We start from the raw sequence: 17149 nt of genomic DNA, 5'->3' as shown, positions 1-17149 counted from the left end.
TCTCCAGCCCCATTTGTTTATTTTCAAGACAGGGTTTTCTCTGTGTTGCCCTGGTTGTCCTGAAACTCACTCTATAGGCCAGGCTGGCCTTGAACTCAGAGTTCTGTCTGCCTTTGCCTTCTAGAGTGCTGGGATTAAAGGTGTGTGCCACTACTATCTGCTAAATTTATTTTATTTATTTTCAAGCTTTGATACGTGTTTATATGGCCTGTGTCACATAGTCCCAGGCTAGTTTGGATTTCTGATCCTCCTACCTTCACCTGTTACAAGTGTTGGCTACCGCACTCACTTCAGTGAGTAATTTACAGAGACTTAGACCACTGTGAACTGAGTGGGGGTGGGGAACAAAGCCATCCCTTGAGGATGGGAAAAGAACAGATGCTGGAGGGAGCAGAAGGCTTGAAGAGCCCTTGCCTGCCTCCATCCTGCAGTCCCATTCCGAGCCTGACACAAGACTCAGCGGTTCTCCACTGGGACTTCCTTCGGGGTCAAAAAGAAGCCACAGTGCTATACCTCTGAGTGCAGACTGAGCCTAGAGTTGTGAGAGAAAGGGCTGAGAGGAGGGGGCGGGGTGTCTTGGAGAAAAACATGTTCTTCTTTCAAAAATGCTGACCACACAGTTCTACAAATTGGGTGCCTCCAGTACACCCCTTCCCTAAAAGAAGTTACAGGTGAGTGGCTTCCCCAAACCAGAGAGAAAAAACAAACACTTTCTTGCAGAGTGTACAAAGCCCCCAGCCCCTCTGCTACTATGATTTTGCCTTTTCCGCTCATGCCTCTGCAGTTAACAAAGCGGGAAGTTACTCAGCAAAACCTCAGGTCTAGATATTATATTTGGATTTGTCATGCCAAAGCCACGTCATGTCTAGGAAATTAAGCAACTCAGTTTCAGGTTTGGGTCATATGCTTGGCTGACAGTGGGCTCCCCCAAAAGCCACTAGCCCAGAGCTGGAAGTACTCTGGTTGGGCCCCTAGGATGGCTGGCCAGGTTTGGGTAATGCTCAGGGTGAGTTGAGAGCCGTCACTCAGAGGGAGGGAGGGCCTGGAGGAAGCTGGAGCTCTGCAAGCCTGTGTGCGGTGGTGATGAATGGATAGGCCAACTGCTGTATCAGCACCTCTCCAGGGACCACACCCAACACAGGCAGGCACTCATCTGCCCACCATACAGCTGGGTGGAATGAGGTTGGACTGGCTTCAGCTGAATCAGAGATCTGCTTAGGACCTGCCAGCGTGCTCAGTTCAGGGCTGAGTTTGCCATGTCTGCTTTCTATGCTTGGGTTACTGGAAAAGCCAAGGAGACAAGAACTATAAAGCTCAATTGCAGGTTAAAGAAAATTCCCCCAAGCTGGAAGCAAGTTCCTGGAGTGTCTCTGGGATGACCGCTGAGAATATAAACCCCCTAAGAGTAGAAGGGCCCATGAGCTGCCGTCCTTCCTCTGGATCAGAGCAGGAGGGGACGACGCTGGGTGCTGGCCAGTGCCCCTGCATTTGTACCTTGGCTGTGGATCCCAGGCTTGTGCTCAACACAAAGTAGTCCCTGGGCAGATGATGGACATGCTAAGACCCTCCCACAGGGAGAGCTCCCTGTATCTGCTGAAGCCTGCTATGCCAAATTCTAATGCCACCTTTATTGGCTGTCTGACTCAGGGGTGCCTTTTGCCCTTTGAGGCTCCGTTCCATTCCTAGCTGCTGCAGCTTGTGCCTCATGTTAGACAGGATGAGGGACGATGAGGGGAACGTAAAGACAGCACTGCTACATTCCTACCCACAAGGACCTCAGAACCTCTTCTCTGGTCCAGGCTGGCTGCGCCTCAGTCCCAGAATTACAGACTTAGGACTGTTTGGAACTACACCAGGTCTCTGACAAGAAAACAAAAAAAAAATACCCTCCAAGCTGAGATTTCTCACTGACCTATGTCCCCCTTGCCCAGAACCCAGGTGGCAAGATGCTTTCCAGCTTGGCACAACCCTGGAGCTTGTGGTTTTCCATTTTCTTCACTTAGTGTCCTACCTGCTCCACCCAGCCCTGGCCTGCCCCTGGAATCATTTTTCCATGGGACCATAGGGAGAATAAAGACAAAGCACCCCATGGCTACTTGGTGGTGGATTCCCCTTTCTTTGTCAAAGAGCCAAGGAAGCCAAGAAGCAGATGAACTGGTCTCATGAGGGAAGCTCCTTTGCCCAGCTACAGATCCAAAACTCAGTCTCCACACTTCTGTGAAGCTCTTTCAGTAGCTCACGCAGTAGCTCTAGGCTGGAGAAACCTAGGGACAGGCGGCTGGCACTCTCGGCCTCCAGAGCCACGCTATGGTCACTCATGAGGCTCTGTCTACTCAGTGGGGAATTGCAGGTCTGAGTAAGAATCACAGGCTGTGGTCCCGACCATGGCTCTAGAGGGAAAAACTTGTTGCTGTTCTCCTTGGGCCTTGGATTTCTAACAAGAGAAACAAACAAGCTGGCTAAAGGTTGTGAAGACTCAAGGGGTCATGCCCAGGGCTGGTGAGGGGCATCTCTGAGACTTAAGGACATTGCTGTTGATTGCTGTCTGCCCAGTGGCGTGGAGGGTGGGTGACTCTCACTCCTTCCAGACAAGCTTGGTGCTGGCCACAGGCAAATATGTGGCCTGTTCTGAATGAGCCCCTTGGTTTATAGTTCCCAGAGGATAGGTAATGATCACATTAAAAAACCCCAGGTGAGGGTCACATAGATTATGGTCTCAGTCCTGGGAGCCCAGGAGGATGGGGCTGGCTCTGTCCCTGTTCACGCACAGGCTGGGAACCCAGGATGATTGCCCATAGTACACGACCAGCTAGCCAGATATAGAGGAGATCAAGTTGCTAAAGCCTTTAAACCTTAGGTAGAACAGCTATAGACTTCAGCCTGGGGGGGCGGGACAACACCCTGGCAACCTGGGTCCCCAGGGAGGTCACACAGGTACCAGCTGCTTTGATACCCACACCCCATCCATAAGCCCACCATCATGGTCCCTCCCCGTTCCCTTTCCCTGCCTCGCACTCACCGTCTGCCCTCTGATAAAGCTGGAGCCCGCCAGGCAGAAGACCAGGATACAGAGCAAAAGGAGGATTCGGGGCTCTGCCATAGCAGGCGGGTCGGCTGTCCGGGACAAAAGTAGTGTGGGGACAGTGATTGCAGCAGCAGGCAGTGAGTGCAATCCAGGCAGCAGGCATGAGGAATGAGGCAGGGAGGGTGAGCCGCTGCTTTAAAAGCTATCCATCAGTTCACCCCCACAGGAACCCACCAGGATTTCCTCCTGCGTATCAGCAGCCTGCAGGCGGAAGGGAAGACGCTGGCCAGTGACCCTCACATGGACGACCTGGGCCCTGTTCAGGACTTCCTGGCCCAGGACGCAGCTCCCTGGCATCACGGTCTGGAGGTCCAGAGTCACCATTAGCCACCTGCTCGGGGTCTAGGGGAGATTCTGAAGCCAATTCAAACACCAATAAACAATTTTCCCTGCGTCTTGTCAAGCCCTCTTTTCACTCAGAGGCTTTGGTGGCTGGGAAACTGGGCAGCCCCAGGCCGGCTGCCTCTACGTTTTCCATCCAACACCAGTAGAGGTGGAAACACCATGCTAGCCTCTCGGACTGGTCTCTCTTTACCAGCCTCATGGCCTCCCTGAGCCCACCCCTAACTGCAGCCACAGCAGTTCCGTAGCTGTGACACTTCAATCCTCTCATGCCTGTGGTGGGTCTGTGGTACCCTCATGCCACTCCGATGGCAGCAGTGACTGGGTAGAGCCACAGAACACAGCACTATAGTTCCTATAGTCTTTTAGGGACCTCCACTCAGGCAAACCCAGGATTCATGGATTCAGAGCAGAAAAAAAAAAAAAAAAAAAAAAAAAAAAAGAAAAAAAGAAAAAAAGAAAAAAAATGTCAGGACTGGCTGGTATGAAAGAAAACTGAGGTTTCACTAAAAATAGTTTTTTTTTTTTTAAAGCATATGTGTGCAGACTTCTTAGTCACCATTTATTAAAAGACTTGAGGGTTTTATTGCTGTTGTTGGTTGGTTTGTTGTTTTTTGTTTCTTTTTGAGACAGGATTTCTCTGTGTAGCCCTGGCTGTCCTGGAATTCAGTAAACCAGGCTGGCCTAGAACTCACACATATCCACCTGCCTCTTCCTTCCAAGTGCTGGGAGTAAAGATGTGCATCTCAAACACTGCCTGTTCTCCCCCATCCCTCCCCTTCTCTGAGAGGGTAGGGGCCTCCTGGCACATCAAGTCTCTGCAGGATGAGGTGCATTTTTCCCACTGAGGCCAGACAAGGCAGCCCTGTTGGGGAAAGAATACCACACTCAGGGTACAGCTTTGGGGAGAGCCTCTGCTGCTTTACTGGGATCTTTTCTTCTCACATCCCCATTTTCCCTTTCTACTCTGCCTCTTGGCCAACTGGGGCTTTTCTCTTCCAGTTAGCTGTAATGGTAGGTGGGGGTCTCTGGGTCTAAAGCTAATTGGTTTGGACTAAAATCTCTTGCTGTGCCCAACAAACCAGAGACATGGATTTCAGTTACAGCATGGGGTTTCAGTTACCTGGGGCTGGCTTTCTTTCAACTAGCCAACTAAGTCCTTTCTGTCTCCTTTAGAGAAAGGACTGAAGGAGCTAAAGGGTTTCACATCCCGACAAGAAGAGCAACAATATCAACTAACCAGACCTCCCAGAGCTCCCAGAGACGAAACCATCAGCCAAAGAGTACACATGGAGAGACCTATGGCTCTAGCACGCATGTAGCAGAAGATGGCCTTAATGGGCATCAACAGGAGGAGAGGCCCTTGGTCCTGTGAAGGCTCTATGTACCAGTGTAGGGGAATGCCAGGATAGGAGGTGGGGAGTGGTTAGGTGGGTGTGGGAGCACCCTCATAGAAGTGGGGGTGGGGTGGGGAATGGGATAGGGGGATTCTGGAGGGGAAACCAGGAAAGGGGGTAACATTTGAAATGTAAGTAAAGAAAATATCCAATTAAAAAAAAAAAAAAACAGAACAAAAAAACAAGTGTTGCCTAGTCTGGTCTCTGGCTGCTATTCTTCTCAGGCTGCCTGATTAAAGAAGTATGTTTTCTTTGCTCAGACAAACTCTGCTGCATTTAGTTAGTTTAAGGCTGTGTATTGCTGGCCTAGTACATGTTGCAGGTACTTTACAATCAAGCCCCAGTCCCGGCCTGGGTTTTCCTTTAATTGAGGTTCAGAGCACTTCTTTGACCTGACTTCAGTGTTTGGGGCAGCCCAGGGCCTGATTTCAGCTCCTCTGGCACTGACAATCAGGTGGCATGCCCTATTTAATAGTTCACATTTTGTCTCTCCTGGAGTGTCAGCTGAGAAAGAACAGGAGTGCCATCTGGTCTGACACAGAGCAGGGGTAACATCTGGGCTGACTGATGTGTGGGAGATACAAGGAATAAAAGAGCTGTTTAATCTTGAGTTAGGTATAGCCCTGGCTGTCCTGTTCAGGCTAGCCTTGAACTCAGAGATCCACCTGAGTCTGCCCCGAGTGCTGGAACTAAAGGCACGCACCATCATGTCACTTGCAGATGGTTACTTTTGCCATACCTGTTGTTGTTAGGACAAAGGCTCAGGGTATCCAGGCACTTCAGCTCAATGTGTGATTGGACACAGCCTCCTCCAGTTAGGCATCCTTAGGACCAGGCTGGACACTGTTGGTCTGGGTGTGGGAGATTCCACTACTTGTTTCTGCCAATTCCTCTATTCTCCCCACCACCTTCCTCTGAGACAGGGTCTCTGTAACAAGCTGGCCTTAAACTCTTGGCCTGAGTCTCATCTTTCTGCCTCAGACTCTTGCTTGCATTAGTGTTATAGTGTGTCACCACACCCTTTCATTTCTAAGTGGATGCTATGTGGTGCTGGGAATAGAACCCAGGACCTCATGCTTGCCTGTTCTTCCTTGGCATGCCCATCCTCCCACTTTAAAGGGCTAGGTTGGCCTTTGACGTCTGGCTAGGTGGGCAGACAGTAAGAAACTCTTTCCAGGAGAACTCTTTTTAGCTTCTTTCTCCTTCATCCACACCCTTTCTGAGGGCAGCAGGTTCTCCCTGCTGGAATCCTGGAACACACACCATATCTCCTCACCCCCAGGAACACACACAAAGATGCTGAATGCTGAATACACACACACACACACACACACACACACACACACACACACACACGACTCATACACACACTACTAGACAAACAACCCGGGGCCTGTCAGCCAGTCTAATCCCATCTACCTTTCCCACAACCCTGTCAGATGAGGTGTGGGGTAGGTAATGTGGGAAAGAAGTGGAGGAAGGGTGGGCACCAGGCTTGGCTATCCAAGAAATTCTAGGTTGTACTTGGCAGGGCCCCTGAGATACTCCCGATCCTTTTGCATGAGTACAGAAGAGAGAGGCAGAGCCCCATCTTGCCACTGTCCACCCTTGGGACACCTCTATTGCCTCTCACTAGACATCTTCATCACACATATATTAGCAATCTCTGTCTTCAGGCCTCACCCTTAGACCCAGATGCAGGACACCCTGAGGGACTGTTGGATGCTCTGGGAGGTGCTTTAAGAGCTGCATGGACTATTCTTTACCTAGGTCCCTGGTCTGACCATAGCTCAGCATGGCTCTGTCCTGGGAACCCCCTCTCCTTTCCCTCCTCTTTCTTCTTGTCTCCAATCTCCCCATGCTGACCATGCCTTTGGTTGAAGTGCTTTTGGGACCTCAGTTATCTATGACCTTGAGGACACAGATTATGTCAAACTCCATTTTATTAGAATAGAGATAATAGGCAACAGGAATTATACTTGGTGCTGGCAGCTCTAGGTCCCCTGCACTGGCTCCTCTTGGACCCATGACCTGGGAACTCCCCATAGAACCTCCTCTGGTCTTGAGGAGGCCTCCATTTTGGAAAAGCCCACAAAATGGGAGCTGGCCACATGTATTCTGCTACCAGCTTTGCAATCAGCAGCGAAATGCCCACAATGACAGCAACAGCAACAAAGAACTGAACTTTAACACTTCAGGAAAGGACGTGGGGGTTATCAGGTCCACAGCGCCACACTAACAACAGCATCAGTCACAGACAAAACAATGCTGGTGTGTCTCGCCATGCCACTTCCGAGGCAGGTGACACAAGGGATGCTAATGGCACAAGGACGCTCTGGTGGGGCTGGCATACTTCTTCCCAGCGTTAGGAAGGATTAACTGAGCACACATGTTCACATTCTCTGTGGGAGCTGGTCACATGTGTGGGGGCCATGGGCAATCAATGTAGGAACCAAGGGAGAGGAAAAACACCTTAAAAGAATGCAGGAGGCCTGCTTCCCTGCCTCATGGGCACCAGGCTGGGCTAGACATGGCAGGAGGCCAGGGCTGCCGTGGCACGCACTAGCCAGTGAGCTCCACAGGCAGCTCCCTGCCACACAGAACTTCCCACTGTCGTGCGAGGAGCGAGATGAGCTTTTCTCGGCCCTCAGCACTGGGGACAAACACCTGCCACTGTACCTCCCGGCCCTGGCCAGCCCTGCCAGGACCACCTGGCATCTCCCCAAAGTGGTCCAGGGTGACATTCCCCATGAGATCGTGGCCCTGCATGTCATCAAAAATAAGAGTGAGGGCCTGTGGGTAGGGATAGTAGCCCATGAGCACCCGGTCTAAATCCCGGACCCGGCGGCCATCATCTAGCCGGTATCTGTCCCTCTGTGGTGGCTCTTTGGCAAATTCAGGCAATGGATAGTGAACGTAGTCCTCATCCAGGAGAAAGATCTCAGCACTGGTCAGTAGGAGTGTCTTAGGGCGCAGTGGGCCCTTGCTCCGTCCAGGTTGTGGTGTGAGCACCTGGAAGGCCTGTATGTATAGTAAGATGCTGAGGGATGGATTCTTTGCAGGACTAGCCATCTTCTGTGCCACAGTGTAGGTCAGGTCCCCGACCTCTTCCTCACTGGGGTAAGTGAATTTGACGCGGCTGGAATGGACCAGCTCATAGTTCTCCATTTTCCCTGCAGGAAGGGACACCAGGGTGTGGCCTGAGTTGCCTGTGGTGCAGTTAGTAGCAACAGCAGCCCCACACCACCCCTAGACTCTAATGAGAGTAGTTGAGGGTGCTCCAAGCTAGAGCCCAGGGCTGAGAGACAGGTCTGCTGGCTGGCTTGGGACTGCTGGAATGGAGCCTCTGCCATGGAAGAGGACCACATAGAGCTGGGCCAGCTAGGTAGAGATGAGGGAAAGGTAGAGGCAGAGGCAGAGGCAGTGAGGGCTCTGGGGGGGGGGGTGGGGTGGACAGGTACCTGTGTTCTTGTCCCCAAATTCTGAGTAGAAGTCCTTGTCAGCAGGCTCGGGCGAAGGCGTGCGCTCCAGGGAGGATAGCACCAGCATGAGGTGCTGCAGGAAGCAGTGTGTCAGGTAGCTATCGCGAGTCAAGCAGGTGACCACCTGCGTTGGGGAGGAGCCTGCACAAGAAGGGGCTGGTCAGAGGCACAGGCCACCATTCCCATCCCTGCAAGGTCCCGACAGAAAACCAGGCCTCATAGGTCTATGTGGGAGGGCATCATGGGACCAGGGGAGATGGCCGTATCTCAGGCAGGAAGGGCTGAGATTTTTCTGGAAGGGGATAGAGGCATTAGGGAAAGAGCTTAGCTTTCTCCTTTCAGGAAGTATGACTCAGAAACATCCTGCCCCTAAGCCCAGGGCCCACTCTGCTGTTCCCTGTGCACTCAGCTCCTGCTATAAACTGTGGGGCGGGAGTTCTGCCATCTCAGCAGTTCCTGGAGCTGCTTCCTCCTACCCAAGTAGCTGGCTTGTAAGTGGAGATAATGTGTCATGAAATAGTGTATCTACATGTGCAAGGTAGAAGCCCACTGGTGACACTGGCCTTCTTCCAAACTGGGACAAAACATATCGTGTCACGTGTCACTTACCAGTCAGCCGGAAGTACTGGTCGAAAAGGCCGACATTGACCGACTGCAGGTCACTGAGTTTGAACACAAAGCACTGAGAGATGTGGAAAGGACTGTTGTTATAGTCAGTGTTTTTCTGGTGCCAGAAATCTGAGATAGAGAAAAGAGGCTAAGGTTAAACATGTCCAGCAGGAATGTCGCCTGGCAGGGAGCCAACACCACTGCACATATGGAGGACCTGTGTGACACTGGGTGTGGGATATGAGCCTCATCTAGTTTAGCTCGGTGGAGTCACCAGGCCATAGGATGAGGTTCCTGTTGAGATCCAAAAGGCAGAGGCTACCAAATCCCTGCAAGAGTCAGCCAGTTCCCAAGCATCCCTGCCACGGCACATTCATATTTAGTCTTAAGTCTTCATGAGTTCACTCCTTTGTAATCACTCCTTTCTCAGATGAGGGACTGAGCCCAGAGCTTCTACCCAAGTCCACGGTAGGCTGCCCTGATCCAAGAATGGTCAGGCTGGAGTACCTACCCTGCAGTGGTTCAGAGTAGTATCGGCGGAGGCCATCGTGCAGTATGAAGTACACAGCTTTGGTGGAGAGCATCACACAGGCGGTCACCTCCAGCCCCGGGGTCTGGTAGAACACCACTGAGGACCACAGGAGGTGCCTCAGCTCCTCATTTTCAACCTGGGCAGAGAGGTTATGTGGGACCCTGCAGAAGAGGAGGGCGGAACAGGCCACACCCCCTTCCTCCTGAACCACACTTTAGGCAGCACATCCTTCCCTTTCTGTGAGTCTGGTTAATGTGATTCCTGCGTTCCAGGAACTGATCATGGTGTTGGATGAGGAAAGACGAAAAGCTCAGCTCATTTTTCAAATAAACTCAGAGCAGAGAAGGGAGAAGAGGAAGTGGGCACAGGGACACACACCCAGACCAAGGATACACAGAGGCAGGTGTGACAGAGGGCACACCTGGCTAGGTGAGTGGCAAACCTCTTGACCCAGATCCTCAATCCTGTGAGCAGATGGAGCTCAAGACCACATTATGTCAAGAGAAATCTGAAACACACGGATGTCCTAACACAGACTACACTCTACCCTCACAGAACTAACTGGTACCTGGTACCACTGAAGAGCCCACACCTCTCATCTGGCACTTGGGCCAATACCTCGGCAATGCTGCTGTGGAAGAGATCAATGATGGCGCTCCCCTGAAGATGGGCAATGTGCTGGAGTGATGGGCAGACCGGCAAGTGAGAAGGGATCTGATTCTCCTCAGATGTGGACTGGATTAGGCGCTCACTTGGGTAGTGGACAGGGACCTCTGGTTGTGCTGAAGCCCCTGCTGGAGCCTCTGCTTGTGCTGCAGCCCCTGCTGGAGCCTCTGCTGGAGCTGCAGCCCCTGCTGGAGCCTCTGCTGGAGCTGGAGCCTCTGCTGGAGCCTCTGCTTGTGCTGAAGGCCCTGCTGGAGCCTCTGCTGAAGCCTCTGCTGGAGCTGAAGCCCCTGCTAGAGCCTCTGCTGGAGCTGCAGCCCCTGCTGATGCCTCTGCTGGAGCTGCAGCCCCTGCTGATGCCTCTGCTGGAGCTGAAGCCCCCACTGGAGCTGAAGCTCCCGCTGATGCCTCTGGTGGAGCTGGAGCCTCTGCTGGAGCCTCTGCTGGAGCTGAAGCCCCTGCTGGAGCCTCTGCTGGAGCTGAAGCCCCTGCTGGAGCCTCTGCTGGAGCTGAAGCCCCTGCTGGAGCCTCTGCTGGAGCTGAAGCCCCTGCTGGAGCCTCTGCTGGAGCTGAAGCCCCTGCTGGAGCCTCTGCTGGAGCTGAAGCCCCTGCTGGAGCTGAAGCCCCTGCTGGAGCCTCTGCTGGAGCTGCAGCCCCTGCTGGAGCTGAAGCCTCTGCTGGAGCCTCTGCTGGAGCTGCAGCCCCTGTTGATGCCTCTGCTGGAGCTGCAGCCCCTGCTGGAGCCTCTGCTGGAGCTGCAGCCCCTGCTGGAGCCTCTGCTGGAACTGAAGCCCCTGCTGATGCCTCTGCTTGTGCTGCAGCCCCTGCTGGAGCCTCTGCTGGAGCTGCAGCCCCTGTTGATGCCTCTGCTGGAGCTGCAGCCCCTGCTGGAGCCTCTGCTGGAGCTGCAGCCCCTGCTGGAGCCTCTGCTGGAGCTGAAGCCCCTGTTGATGCCTCTGCTGATGCCTCTGCTGGAGCTGCAGCCCCTGCTGATGCCTCTGCTGGAGCTGAAGCCTCTGCTGATGCCTCTGCTGGAGCTGATGCCTCTGCTGGAGCTGGAGCCTCTGCTGGAGCTGGAGCCTCTGCTGGAGCTGGAGCCTCTGCTGGAGCTGCAGCCCCTGCTGACGCCTCTGCTGGAGCTAGAGCCTCTGCTGGAGCTGCAGCCCCTGCTGACGCCTCTGCTGGAGCTAGAAGTGGGTCCTCTACAGGAGCTGGAACTGGAGCAGGAGCTTCTCCTGGGTTCTGCTGTAGCCGCTGCTCAGCACTACATCTACCAGAGACACAAGAAATGCCAAATAAACATGTGTGCTCATAGAAATTCTTATCACATGCACAACATCAGAGTGTGATAGACAACCATATAGGATGTGCTACCCTTGAGGTCACTGGGTGATCTACCACACAGAACAGGGAAAATGTCTGGATGTGTATATGCAAGCAGAGGCAAGACTCAAGACTTAAAATTAATGCTCAAAAGCTTAAATTTCACGGGAGCTGGGAGTTTCCAGCATTCAGCCACACTGAAGGAGGGGTGAGGTCTGGATGCTTGCACTCCCCATCCTTCAGATCCAGTCCAGCTGCTGTAATCCTGTGACCTTGATTTGTCCAAATACCCCACGAAGCTGCTGGGTTAGTCTCCTGCTATCATGGGTATGCAGACACATCCTTAGGGGGTCTGGTTTCTGCAGCAGTCCCAGGAGCAAGCTAGGTTTGTGGCAGCTTGGAAGAAGGACAAGGTGCATGTCACCTAAGCCTTACATGGTGAGGGAAGGTAAGGGGCAGCCATCTCTGTACAGGAATAAGAGGGGCACTGGATTCAGCTATAAGAGTTGAAAGCCCTTTGGATCGTCAGCTGGGGACTGACTGAGAGGAAAGGAGAGAATCAGGGGTGAAGATAGGTCTCAGCATTTTGGCAGGATACAGAACCATGAGCTATTAGATCCTCCCCTCCCCAGGTGGGGAATCCAGCAACAGAGAGCAGAGGCTTTCACAAGAGGAAGGTGAGAGTGAGAACAGGCTACAGCTGCCAGCTCCTTCCTGCTAAGTACCTCAATCCCTCCTGAAGAAAAGATGATCTACCCATACACTTTGATCTCAGAAGGTTCTTTGAGAGGGGTTTCCAAGTTAGATATAACGTCGTCCTTCCTGACAAGAACTTTATGGTTAAAAAAAAAAGCCTGAGAGGGGGTCTCAGGGATGAACCCTGAACAGTCCCTAACTGACAGAGCCAGCCACTGGATGAGCTGTCTGGTGGAGGAGAAAGATGACACCCAGAAACCATGCTCACACATTTGAGAGGACAGTGGGAGGGCTAGGGGACAAAGTGATATTCTCCACTGGCAAGACAGGGCTGATTTCCTTAACCCATCCTTCATAGAACAGCTTGCCTGAGCTGCTTGTAAGATCTGGAGCACTTAGCACCAAGTCCATGGAGTTCTCAGAGAAGTGAGAAAGGGAAAGTAAAAGGAGACTCCCGCAGAGTACAAAGGCCCAGAGACCACACCCAAGCCAACCCCACACCCCAGGTCCCAGCAGCCTAAATTAGTAGTCTTACCTGGACCTGCTCTTGGCAGACCGGCAACCCGTGTGGGAGCTTTGGGTTCTTGGCCTAGCTGAAGGGTTCTTGGCGATGACCACAGTTTTCAGGTCCCGCAGTGAGGCGCGTAGCTGATTATAGACTCGCAAGAAGTGGAATTTCTCGTGGGGCAGCACAAAGATGGCGGTAACAAAGCGGTAGCCAACAAGCAGCTCAAGCACATGGCCATCAGCGAAGGCGCCCCGTGGCTGGGTGCAGCTGCGAGTTGGATCCAGCAGCACAGTAGAGAGTGGGACACGGCTAAGCTTGAAGCTGTTGCGGTTGCGGCAGTTGTGGGTGCCACGACTGGGCATGGGGTTGAAGTCGGCCTTGATGACATTGAGATGCTGGGATGTGAGCAGCAGCCAGTAGGGGATGGCAGCAGACTTGACGGCCTCAGAGGGCGCACAGCAAGAGCGCCGCACGGCAGAGCACAGTGTGCAGCTGGCCCACTCGATGTTGCCCGAGTAGTCCCCGGCAGCTGTCTGGACCATGCGCTTGTCACTGTACACCAGGTAGACAGGGAAGCAGCCCTGGCTGCGCTCCTGAGAGCCACCAGCCACTTTGTAGAAGGTGAGCAGCTGGCGCAAGAACTCCTGCAGGGTGGTGTGGCTGCCGTAGAGGATGGGGCTGCACAGCATGGCCATGTGCTGTGGCGCAAAGCAGGAGCGCAGATCAGCATGGAACTCATGTAAGTTGGCAGCATCTGAGATGATGAAGAGCGTGTTCTCACTGTGCCGCACCTTGAGCACCAGACACAGCTCCGGCATGAGGAAGCCGAACTCTGTGAGGTCGCCATGTGGGAAGCAGAAGACAAAACGCAGGGATGAGAGGATGTGCTGGCTGCTGCCTCGTGACTCTTGGTGTGGGATCTCAAAGACAGCGATGCCGAAGTCGGTGAGCACGAGGCAGGCAGCAAACTGGCGGATGCTGCCTTGCACGTGGATCAGGAAGCACCACAGCACTTTGAGGATGCGAATGTGCTCCAACAAGAAGTCCTCATCAGCGCCCAGGGCCCACTCCAGAGCCAGGCGTTCCTCCTCGGCCTCCTCGTCTTCATCTTCCTCATCCTCTTCTCCCTGGCCACTCCCCTCCTCTTCCTCTGCATCTGGGGGTCCCATTTCAAAGTAGCGACCCTCAGCAACATCCTCTTCCTCCTCTTCTTCCTCTTCTTCACCCTGTTCTCCATTGGCTTCTTCTCGCTGGTTGGCAGCCTCAATCCAGGCAGGGAGTTGCCGTTCAATGGCTTGGCGGATCAGTGTGCTGAGGCGCTGGATAAAGTCCTGGTTGGTGGCTGTGTAGCCAATGCAAGTGAAGGGCAGGAAGATGATCTGGCCTGACCCAGGCACCACCTGAACCTCTGGCTCTGCATGGTCTGGGCTGTGCAAGAAGAGACTGGGTCAGGGACACAGGGACATTCTCTCTCAGGGTAGTACCCTAACCCTGGGAAGTCAATCCATGGGTCTCCTGAGGCTCTCATATAGCAGCTGAGCCTGTCAAGAGGCTGCCCTCAGGATGAGTTCATGCTTCTACACACTGCCCTGAACAGCCTGCCCAAACCAAGCTGGCCGCCACAACTAAGCTCAAGTGTCAAAAAGGCAACAAAGTGCTACATCTTTGTTGAAAAATGGCTACTTTTAGGGACAGCCTGGTTTCCCAGGGCAGTAAATTAAGTTGGGCGGGTCCTAGGAGCTTTTCATTTAAATTCAGCCCCTCTTGGCCTCTATAATCCTCCCATAAACAAGAATTGGAAATACAATTCTGTAGCCAGAGGCAGGTGGATCTCTTATCGGTTTTGAGGCCAGCCAGTCTATATAGTGGATCCTGCACCAGCCAGGGAGGGCTATATAAAGATCCAGCCTCAAAAGTCAATCATCAACCAGTCAACCAAGCCAGGTAGTAGTAGTGCATGCTAACTTTAATTCCAGCATTCAGGAGAGGGAGGGAGGTGGATCTCTGAGTTTGAGGTTAGCCTGATCTACAGAGTAAGTTCCAGAACAGTTAGAGCTACATGGAGAAACCCTGTCTCAACAACAACAAAAAAATAAAAACCCCCAAAATTTAATTATACAAATGAACAAATAAATAAAAACAGACTTCTACAAAGGGCCAAAGAGCTATGTGTGTGTGCTGGCCCTACCCACGTAACTTTATTTAAACAATCATCCAGGTATGCAATAGCCAAAGGCTTAGTAGATAACTCAGCAGTTAAGGGCTCTCAGAGTTCTTGCAGAGAATCTAGGTTTGTTTCCCAGCATCCACAGTAGCTAGCAACCATCTGTAACTCTAGTTATAGATGTAATGCCTTGTCTTGGCTTCTAGAGGCGCCAAGACTACAGGTGGCACACACACAAATACATATATACACATATATACATGTAGGTAAATACTCATACACATAAAATGAAAATAAACAGTGGGATGGAGAGATGGCTCAGTGGTTAAGAGCACTGACTGCTCTTCTGGAGGTCCTGAGTTCAAATCCCAGCAACCACACGGTGGCTCACAACCATCTGTAATGAGATCTGATGTCCTTTCCTGGTGTCTGAAGACAGCAACAGTGTACTTATATATAATATATAAACCTTAAAAAAAGAAAAAAGAAAACAGTGTTTTGTTTGTTTTGAGACAGGATCGCTTTATAGAGTCCTAGCTACTCTAGAACTCGCAGTGTAGACCAGGCTAGCCTCAAACCTATAGAGATGTGCTTGCTTTTGCCTCCTGACTGCTGGGATTGAAGAAGTGTGAGGCTATGCACAGAAAAAGAAGCAAATCTAACAACAAAAGCAGCAGGAGCCAGGCATAATGTCCTACACTTTAATCCCTGCCAGTAGGAGATAGAGGTAGGCCAATCTTTGGAGTTCAAAGCCATCCTGGTCTTCAAAACAAGTTCCAGGACAGTCAGGGCTATACAGAGGCCCTGTCTCAAAGACAAAACAAACAGACAGACAGACAGACAGACAAACTGCAATAATAAAATCAGGTAGGTGGCTAACCTCTGTAAGCCTTTCTCTAAGGAGACTGAGGGAGGAGGGAATGCCATGAATTTGAGGCCAGCCTAAGCTGCACAGTAAGATCTAGGCCAGTCTGGGCTAAATGAGACCCTGCTGCAGAAAACAAAACAACCCACAAAGAGACAACAGGTATCGTCAGCTCACAGTAGAAACCAGACTCTAACCCACACTGGCTTTGACTTGCCAACTTCTAGTTAACATAATGTCAACTAGGCAGCTGAGGAAAGCAGATAGATGGAGCTCATCTCAACTGCACTTGATTAGAGACCTCTGTGAACGGGCAACACTGGCGCTCCATCTGCACTAGTGAACACAGAAGACGTGCAGCTGGCCCCACTGACTCCTCTTCCTTACCTCACACCGCCAACAGCTCCTGGCACATCCCTTAAATCTTCAGAGGCCACCTGACAGAGGAGAAAAGAATGAGCTCACCTGCTGCAGCAGTTCCTAGCACTCACGGGGTGCAGGCCTGAGGCTGCCTGTAAAGCTGCTTCGTTACCTCCATAGACCACTCTGGGTGAGCTCAGAACCTTGCTGCTTTCCCGCCTGTCTCACCTGACTTACATGCACAACAATGGATCAGAGCCCGTTTCCACGGATGTCTGGCATCTGGGGACCTTTGTGCCACCCAAGGGACCAGGTGCTTTGTTTGGTCTGGCCCCAGGCAGGCAGCAGTGCACATGATGAAAACTGGTTCTGGCAAGGCCCTCAGTGCTTCCTGCATACCAGGTAAGACTAGGTCAAGGACCTAGTTCTCCTTAAGGTGTCAGTCTTCAGGAGGTAGACAGACAGAACTTCTGTAAACTGTCTTAGCGTCACATGACATGACCCTAGCTTGCAGAACAGCGGAACAGAAAGGTCCAGGCATCGAGGGCACATCAAGGCACTCCATTTTCATCTTTCTTTCCAAGGGACACAGAAATGGGTCCCAAAAGCCTAGATAGCAACTACAAAGAGCTGGAGTCACACTGCTCAGACCACTATAGTGACATGTGAGAAGGGACAGAGTGGCCTGTGGGGTGCTAGGCATTAAAAGAGATTCCCCTTGGACATCCAGCTTCCATGTGCCTCCACAAAAATGCCCACCTTCCCTTTCCCTCAGGGTCTAAGAGAAAGTACTGCTGTTCCTGTGGGGTGGAGAAGGCCAAACTCAAACCCTTAACTAGAGACATATCCAAGAGAAAGACTACGCCACACACAAAGTACCCAGAAGTCCTCCCCACATGTGCCTCACCCTAACCAGGCCATACCTCAGTGTGAACAATGTCAGACAGCAGCAGCATGGCTGAGAAAAAGAGTCCTCAGGAGTAGGGGAGGGCATTACCTGTCTTGTGGGGTTAGATCCCGAGGAGTTGGCAAACTCTTGGGCAAAGGGCTGGTCATCGGGCGGCAGACTATCAGTGGATGAGAAGCTGCTGGACAGGTTATCTTCTTGTACGAACATGATACC

The 17149-nt window shown here is 52.2% G+C and overlaps 2 protein-coding genes across 2 annotated transcripts in view; both read right to left on the bottom strand.

Moving 5' to 3' along the window:
- STAB1 (stabilin 1) overlaps positions 1-3169 on the bottom strand; it is a 29921-nt gene extending 26752 nt beyond the window's left edge. Inside the window, exon 1 of the mRNA XM_080926644.1 lies at positions 3020-3169. Coding sequence (XP_080782770.1) covers positions 3020-3100 — 81 coding nt within the window. The 5' untranslated portion in view covers positions 3101-3169. The remainder of the gene's footprint in view (positions 1-3019) is intronic.
- A 3580-nt stretch (positions 3170-6749) lies between these two features.
- The window catches only part of NISCH (nischarin), a 35605-nt gene continuing 25205 nt past the window's right edge, over positions 6750-17149 (bottom strand). Inside the window, exons 14-21 of the mRNA XM_080926278.1 lie at positions 17024-17148; positions 16054-16103; positions 12665-14065; positions 10066-11380; positions 9427-9583; positions 8916-9044; positions 8286-8447; positions 6750-7997 (exon numbers count right to left, since the gene is read on the bottom strand). Coding sequence (XP_080782404.1) covers positions 7387-7997; positions 8286-8447; positions 8916-9044; positions 9427-9583; positions 10066-11380; positions 12665-14065; positions 16054-16103; positions 17024-17148 — 3950 coding nt within the window. The 3' untranslated portion in view covers positions 6750-7386. The remainder of the gene's footprint in view (positions 7998-8285; positions 8448-8915; positions 9045-9426; positions 9584-10065; positions 11381-12664; positions 14066-16053; positions 16104-17023; position 17149) is intronic.

The sequence above is a fragment of the Micromys minutus genome (assembly GCF_963924665.1).
Source record: "Micromys minutus genome assembly, chromosome: 12".
NCBI lineage: Eukaryota > Metazoa > Chordata > Mammalia > Rodentia > Muridae > Micromys > Micromys minutus.
This window is presented reverse-complemented; position numbering and strand designations above follow the sequence as displayed.